The 8904-nt window shown below is 43.9% G+C and overlaps 1 protein-coding gene across 1 annotated transcript; it reads right to left on the bottom strand.

Annotated features, from left to right (window-relative positions):
* Positions 1-6639: 6639 nt before the first annotated feature.
* On the bottom strand, positions 6640-7450 carry LOC131252606 (glycerol-3-phosphate 2-O-acyltransferase 6-like). Its single transcript, XM_058253233.1, has one exon. The coding sequence runs from the start codon at positions 7429-7431 to the stop codon at positions 6751-6753; it is 681 nt and encodes a 226-aa protein (XP_058109216.1). The 5' UTR covers positions 7432-7450; the 3' UTR covers positions 6640-6750.
* Between the last annotated feature and the right edge of the window lie 1454 nt (positions 7451-8904).

The following is an 8904-nucleotide window of genomic DNA, read 5'->3' as shown; positions in this document are numbered from 1 at the left end:
TTGATTGATGGGACTTATTGCGTAGAGATTCCCTCGAAATCCGCAACGCGCGGTGTTTCTTGGAATAAACGCCGATCGGCATCTTCTTACCGGGTATCGGTTCGGTGCGCAAGTCACGGCGTTGGAACCGCGGCGGCACGACGCGATCGTCAAGACAACGCAAGTGAACTGAGATTCAATCTTCGGTCTCACCCACAAATGATAAACAGAAAGAAATATAATCAAGAAGAAGAATCAAAGCATTCTAAACAAACCACAAGACAGAATATATGTAGAAAAACCCCAACACGGGCAAAAAACAACGGGTGCAAACTTCTACTAAGAAGAAAACGAGATTACAAGCAATATACTAACCTTTTTTCCTTAAATGTATAGAAAAAACCCTTTGCATACACCTTAAAATACCCTAAAAAAATCCTACGAACCCCTATTTATAGTTTAGGCAACTTCCCTTTCGCACCCTTGCGAAACCGCCTCAATTTTTCGTAGTCCGCACCAAATCCGCGTAAGAATCTGTGTAGCCTCGACTAGTCAAGTAAGCTCCTCGACTGGTCAAGCAAGGGCCTCGATCGGTCGAGCACCACGGACCCAAAAAATCATAGCACACTGGACTTTGAGTCGTACCAACCCTCGACCAGTCGAGTGGGCCCCTCGACCGGTCGAGCAGCCCACTCGACTGGTCGAGTGGCGCTACCCAGATGTGGCTCCACATCTCAACAAAGCCAAGGAAATATACCTACTAAGTATGGTGATGCTGTAACCTAATTAGATTTGATTGAGCCAATAGCTGCTATAAAGGTAGAATGAAACAGATCATGTTTGAAAGTGATTAAATTTGAAGTAATTCTGTCTAGTATCTGTCAGATGGTGGATAATATTATTTGTATAACAAGGTAGTGGGTGTTGCCATGGCATTGGCATATGTGTTGTATATCTACAGTATCTGTCTGTTTTTTTTTTATATATATAGTTAATCTAAGACATGGTCCAAAAATTAATGAAGAAGATTCAAATCTCAAATTCACCGTATGATAGGATTGAATGTTATGGGAAAAATAGATCGATCCATAGGAGTTGTTCGGACCGAGATCTAGCATGGCCCATTGAGCTAAGAGTAAGGAAAAGCCCAACCATATGACCGAACATTAAGGTCGGCACACATAAGGTCGGCCTCATAAAGAGGCTGAAGGTTACAGGAACTGGACATCACAAGGACCCTTGGTCGGTTTAATCAACGACATGAATAGTTCAGTCAACTGTGTGACTTCCATTAGCCGACCTTAATCGAAGCTCGAACGATTATGCCTCGGTCTCTGGACAATGACCACCTAATATGAAGGAAGACTTATTTGATCTTTTCTCCAAGGATCACGTAAACTAACTTGTGATCAGTTCAAGATCCAAAGATCTCGAAAGATCTCCTATACATTTGGAGTTCTAATTCAACTACGTACCTACTAAACAGGGAGAATCCGTTTAGGATTTGATCTCCCCTCTACTACAAATAGGGAGACCCCTAATGGTGAAAGGTATACGCACATTATCTCTACCCTTATACAATCTCTACAAAGACCCGGATTCCTAACTTTGGTATCGGAGGGTCCCTGCATTAGCCAGGGTCGTCTTCCTATTTGTTCTCTGTGCAGGCACTCAAGGATCCAAGAAGAGTTAACCAGAAATCAACATCAACACTCACCGTTAAGAACTTCTTGGGTGCACGGAAGTTTTAGACCAAGCTGATATTTGTCTCTTTCTTCAGCTAAGTCCATGTGACTTTATCAATATGTACAATGATAAGTATGCATTATGGTAGACTGTACGAAGTTTTTAATTTTTGTTGTTTAACGAGCATTGTTTTTTACAGTGAGGTCCACTTGAGATTCGGATCTGACCCTATGATAAAATGAGTTGGAAGTAGTGACAACATGATATACAACATAAGGTGGGCCCCACCACATCATTCAATCAGGTTTAATAACGAAGTTGATACGAGTACAGCATGGTAGGTTTTGATTAATTTTACACAGCCTGGTGAAACATTTAAAAGTTGTGGGGTCTACACCATCTTACCATGTTGTATATGTGTCCCACCTCCATAGTGCCCCATTCTCGGATTCCGGCACTCATATGCCAGATTCCGATCCTGAGATCCTACAAGGAGGATTTTCAATATGAATTTTTTTTTGTAATGGAGCATAACTATAAGCATAACCAAGTCACAAAATAACATCACCACATATCTACTATATCAAAAACTTTAAGTACAATGCGAAAAGGAAAATACAGGGTGATCAAAAAGCTTTAAAATAAACTGATGCGCACTCCTGCCTCAACGCTGCTACTGTCCAACGCTACCTGCATGCAACGGTCATGCATAAGCTTACAAAAGCTTAGAGGGTGGTGTAAGTGTGTGCGCAAGGTGAGTGCTAAGTATACAATATCAGAGTAATGCGAAAATATACGGATAAGTCCATGAATGCTATCAGTTATACCAAAGCTATGTGATGCAAGACATGAATGCTATCGGCCATACCAAGGCCATGCGATGCGAGGCCTATGTAGCCAAATGTCACACGCGAGATGCAAAGCAAGTAGGCCAGTCCTCATTAAGTACACATATTAGTATAGTTCTTTTCTGGATATCACCGGGGTCTAATACACCTCACACTAACTGCCTCCTCTCTAGCTGCACAGTCAAGCAAGTGGAAGAGACCACACTATTCGCCTGACCAGTAGTCTGCCAATACTTACCTAACTCGTCGATAGGGGACTCATTTGCGAGCTGGTCAAACTCAGTCTAGCTTATAGCCCCCTCACTCGGGGGGATAAGGCCACACCCCCTTTCAACTGACCACGACACAGTGGGAGACGCGGCCTACTGGTATTCGGCACTCGGGCGCTCGTGTATCCACTCGGTCTAGACGTTGGAGCATCTCCTGGTACCAAAAAGGTTCTGGGACTTTCACCCAAGGACATCCTAAGTGCCCACAGTGCTAGAACCAAGTATTTTTAGTATCCGATATGGCCATCCACGATGTACCTGTGGAGCCTCGGCCTTGATGTCGCTAGGGCGTATAATAATCAAGTCACACATATGCGAGATGCATGAGTCACACCGTCAAATCATGCAGCAATCTTACACGTACCATGTGCTCATGTGGGGGCACTCCATCTCATAAGGAGTCTCATAAATGTCTCAGCCCAACGGCGTATGCTATGATCAAACATCCCTCATATCAAGCATACATATGATGCGTATGGGCATGTATCATGGAGCTATACTAAGCATGTTATAAAGTGATGAATTATCCCTACAATGCAGATGGGCCTAGAAGGCCTACACACCACAAGTACGGCCTATCAATGGGCCCTAGGGAGAGTCGTAATGCGGACATTTAACCAACATTATACTTGCAATGTGGACGTCAAACCAACATTGCTCCCAAGGCATAGCCTGCCACAAACCATGGAGAAATCACGCATTGCAATGGACCCTAAGGACAACCCATTGGGCCTCGACCCATGGGCCTTAGGTACATCAAATGGGCCGTATCACATGGGCCTTACATTCATCAAATGGGCCACATTAATGGGCCTCACCAACGGGCCTTATGTACATTGCAATGGGCCATAACCCATGGGCCTTAGAATACATCAAAATGAGCCTAATCACATGGCTTTACGTATCTCAAATGGACTACACTAATTGGGCCCCATATGTACATCAAATGGGCCTCATAACACGGGCCTTATAAATGCCAAGGTGGGCCTTAAAAATGGCCACAAATACATACATACATACATATATATATATATATCATGTCAAAGGATCAACCGATCCTCACTTCAAATAATAGTGGTAGGACCCACTTGAACCACAGATCTGACTCATTCTTTAGCTCATGCCTTAAAATGAGCTTGCAAAATGGATTGACGGTTGGGGTGCAACACAAGCATCATGGTGGGGTCCACTGTCCAGACAGCGGACAGTGTGGATAAACACATAAATCATGGTGCGCCCCACCGTCTGCTGGACGGTGGAAATGAAACACGTACATCACTTTGGGCTCCATCGTCCACTGGACGGTGGGAGTAAACACATAAATCACTGTGGGTCCCACATGGGGCCCACCATAACATTTATTTTCCATCCAGACCGTTGATAAGGTCGCATGGACCTGGATGAAGGGTAAAAACAAATTTCAGATTGATCCAAAACTTCTGTGGCCCAGAAAAAGTTTTCAAAGGCAGACGTTCAATCCCATTGTTTCCCATGATGTGGGCCACCTGAGTCTTGGATGAGGCTGAAATTTGGAGGGGGCCCACTGATGGAGGTGGCCCACCATATGAACGGGTTTGATGGCAAATATACATCAGGGTGGGGCCCACGTCAGGGGCCGTGGGACTGTGCTGTCCGCCCGCCCGCCCGCCTGGCGCGCTGGCCTCTGACAGCAGCAGCAGCAATGCTATTGTTGGTTTACATTTTTTTTTTTTTGAAAAACTTAGTTTTTTTGTGGTTTTTCAGAGGTAGGGCCCACATCTGCTGAATCCGGGTCCGCCAATGGATTCTACCATGCATAACAAATCTATCTTTCGGCATGTAAAAAAACTAAGGTGAGTTTCAATGGTGAAAATTACTATTTTCAAAGGTGTGGCCCGCCAGAAAGTTAGATCAGTCCCATTTTTCGGCTCAACGCCTAAAATAATCTGGAAAATGAGATGGACGGCTTGGATTTGAAGCATACATCAAGGTGGGGCCTATATGAGTTGGCCACCAAAAAGCTTGTGAACCAAGCTTATATTTGTGTTTTCCATGCACGTCCAGCGTCCCTGGACGCTGGACGGTCTGGGCCTATCACACGCACAAGGTGGGCCCTGTTTAGGTGGGCCACCAAATGGTGGGTGTTGTGGATACAATACATATAAGGTGGGTCCCACCTATAGATGGTTTGGGATAAAATACAAGCCTTATGGTGGGGTCTATTCGGGTGGGCCACACAATCACACCAACATCACATGAAAAGAAGAATAAAAAGAAAGAGAGGGAGAGAGAGAAAGAGAGAGATATACACGTGTGATGGAGGGACCCCGGCACTATGGGCCCTCCGTTTCAAGCATCCAATCATACATCAAGTGGGTCCCATTGCATATGGGTCCACCAAATTGAAAATCAACGGTGGAGATCCTTTCTCCACCAAAATAGAAGGTCTAGATGACCCTATTCATGCAAGAAAATAAACATCATGATGGGGTCCATGGAGAATGGCCCCATCATGGAATGATCTTAAGCATCAAGGTGGGCCATTGGCCACATCAAGGGTCCAAAGTGAGATCCATACCATTGATCGGTAGGCCTCACTTGGCCCATCATAAGAACATGAAAATCTAGTCTAATAAGCACCCACCGTTGATCTTCTCGGTCTGTTGGAACGCCAATCTCCTTATGCTTCACTTTGATGAAGGGAGATGAGGTTTGAATGGCTAGGATGAAGGATTTGGGATGGGAAAGTGGGCCACACACATTCACTCTCTCACATGGAAGAGAGCTTGGATGTGAGCTCTCTTGTTTGCTTGGGATTGAGTTGAGAAATGAGAGAGAGAGAGAGAGAGGGAGATGGGATGTAAAGAGAGAGAGTGATGGATGTGAGTGATGGGTGAGGTGATGCTATACTTGACATGTATGGGTGTGTAAGAGGGAGGGTGAGAGAGAGTTGACTTGGTGGTTGCTTGGGGATGGGGTGAAAGGTGATGTGTACTTGAGATGAAGTGATTGATTGATGGGATTGATTTGACATGTTATAGAGATTCTCTTTGGATTGCAACGCGCAGTGTTTTCTTCAAAATAAACGCCGACCCACATCTTCCGGCAAGGGTATCGCATCGGTGCGAGATGAGGTCCACTTGAGATTCGGATCTGACCCTATGATAAAATGAGTTGGAAGTAGTGACAACATGATATACAACATAAGGTGGGCCCCACCACATCATTCAATCAGGTTTAATAACGAAGTTGATACGAGTACAGCATGGTAGGTTTTGATTAATTTTACACAGCCTGGTGAAACATTTAAAAGTTGTGGGGTCTACACCATCTTACCATGTTGTATATGTGTCCCACCATGCAGTGTGACTCGCATGAGTTTTGCTCAATTTGTACACAAATCCTTGGCTGGCATCCCATCCTCACTATTTCTTGTAATGCCGCCACCTGGGTTGAAGATGCTGCTAAACAGATTGAATGGCTAGATTTTCCAACTCATACAATGCCCCATTGTCTTTTCACTGTGGGGCCTATATATATATATATATATATATATATATATATATATAGAGAGAGAGAGAGAGAGAGAGAGAGAGAGAGAGAGAGAGAGAGAGAGAGAGAGAGAGAGCTAAGGTGCAACCACCCAATTCATGGGAGCCTTTAAAGAACAAACATGCATCTCAAATTGCAAATCCTCGTGAAATCCATGACTCGACCACATCACATGAAACCTTTAACCGCTGTGACATGTCCCCCCGCAACCGTTCATCACAACATTCAATTCCATTCAATGGACCACCAACCACCTAACCCAACCCCTAAACACCACCGTTATGACTCAACGGGTTCGGGTACCTGATATCCACTAACAAAAAACATTCACATAAAATCTATTTATATATATTGAAATATATATAGATAGCCAGATTATTATCATGATGTTTCCAAACGTAAACAAACAACATAAATAAAAACATGCAATTCTCTTCCTAAGCCTTCTCCTTCTCTTTCTCTGTCTCTTTCATGGAAGGGATCCGACCATCAGTCCCAGCCAGCATTCCGTACTTGTCCTTCCTAGTGAAACTGGTACACTCAAACCCGAGTGTCCCAGCCAGGACCCGTTGGATATAGTTGGCCACCTCAATCGCTGATTTCCCCCCGGTGCATGTTAGCTCGGTCGGCAGCTGGCTCAGGAACGTTATCTCATACGTCGGCATTGGATTCATGAAGAAGAAATACGGGTCCATGAGCTTCCACCCACGGACCGTCGTACCATGGAACATACTTTGTTTGTTTTTGATTGCTACCGGGACGATCTGGTCCGTCAGTTCGGCGAAGAGTGCACTGAATCGCAAAAGGAACGGTTCACGACAGGTAGTCCCCTCAGGACAGATCACCAGATCACCTTCTTGTAACAACCGTTTGATGTTTGCCGCGTCCTTCTCACGCTCACGTGTCAATGCCACGGCCTTGATTGGCGAGATCAGCCTAGAAAACTTGCTTATGCTGTAAGTGACACAGCTAATCTTGCGACCCAAAGCGACGGCTGTGATCACTGGATCAAGAACGGTTCGATGGTTGCAAACAAAGAGGACCCCACTTTGTCCACGACGAGGAGCTGGGGGAGGATTGCCTTTGACGATGAGCTTAATGCCAAGGATTTTGTACATGTGTCAGACAATTCGTTCTGGTAGTGGGTGTTGTAAATTATACGGATTAATATATTTCTGTATAATGTGGAAATCGAAAAATTGCAAAATAATCTGAAATCAGGACAGGCTGAAGCACGTCTGAAACGCTATCCTTAAAGTGTTATTTGCCCCTACTCAAGTAAATTGAGTATGCTGATAGGTTACAAGCAAACCGCTTCTAGGATACAACAAGCCCGGTGTGGGTCTGCGTTCAGCAAACACGAAGGCCTACCAAATGGTACTCTTATACACTCTATCTAACAGAATTACAATATAGAAAAAATCCAAAAAGAGAAAGAAAGAGAAGAAATTTCTTTTGATTTAGAACACAGTACTGGTCAGTACTTCAGCCACTGGTTCAGATGAACCGTTCTAGACCACACCGTTGGTCTGTTCTTCTAGCAAAGGTTCAACCCTTGCTGTCTTGCTGGAACCACTGGAGTATTGGAGAGAAGTAGTGAATTGTGTCTCAATTTGTATGTGTCTACTGGAGTGGGTTGAGAGATGATTTGGAAACTCATCCAGACCCTCCTTTTATAAGCTATGATGGCTGGGGGTTATGGTCCAGAGAATTAAATCTCATGACCGTTTTCTAGCTGTTAGAGAAAATTAACCGTTTTATGGCTGTTTTTTAACTGTTGTGCATGGGTCATTAAGTTGCTGCATGCTGACTGTTGCGAGACAGCAACTAGCCATTTTTTAGCTGTTGGGCTAGCCATGCAGCAGTTACAGCTGGACCCTGCACTAACTGCACAGTTGTTACAGATCTGTTGCAATATCTCTATTTTCTACTAGCGCCTCTACAGCCACACTGTCTCACATGCCCACGCCCTCGCACCGAGCCCGCGAACCGAGACCGTGCCCGAGCGCCAGCGCGCGCGTGGGTGTTCCAGTGCTACGCACTGAAACACGCAAGGTCCATAGTCCTTGGACTAGGTGAGTAAATATTATAATACTCCACTGTTTTCATTTAAACCATTTTTATATATCTTATATTATTTTTTATTATTAAAATATATTTTATAAAAATCAATATTTTGCAACAATCCCCCACTTGATTTTTTATAACATATATTTTTTCGGTTAAACAATTTTACCAGAGTAATTAGCTTATATGCATAAAAAAAGATACCTTTCGATTTTAATCTTTCCTTAGTATCAGTATCTCAAAATTCTGTCGAAATGACTGGTAGTCGTAGCATTGAACCAGTTATTCCTAGATAACAGAGTCGGAAAAACCACACACATATTCGCTATGTGTTTGTTAAAGTTCTCATAATCTTTCTTAGCACATTTAATGGTCATATGCTTATCCTAATTCGTGAACGATCCCGAGAGAAAAAACTCCTAACTCTCATGAGAGACGGCACCATCTCTACATACATATAGGTGAATTCCTTCCAATGTCTCCGTTACTATAAGACACTTGTCCTTATAAACTGCATTTCATTA

Source organism: Magnolia sinica, chromosome 8, assembly GCF_029962835.1.
Source record: "Magnolia sinica isolate HGM2019 chromosome 8, MsV1, whole genome shotgun sequence".
NCBI classification, from domain to species: Eukaryota; Viridiplantae; Streptophyta; class Magnoliopsida; order Magnoliales; family Magnoliaceae; genus Magnolia; species Magnolia sinica.
This window is presented reverse-complemented; position numbering and strand designations above follow the sequence as displayed.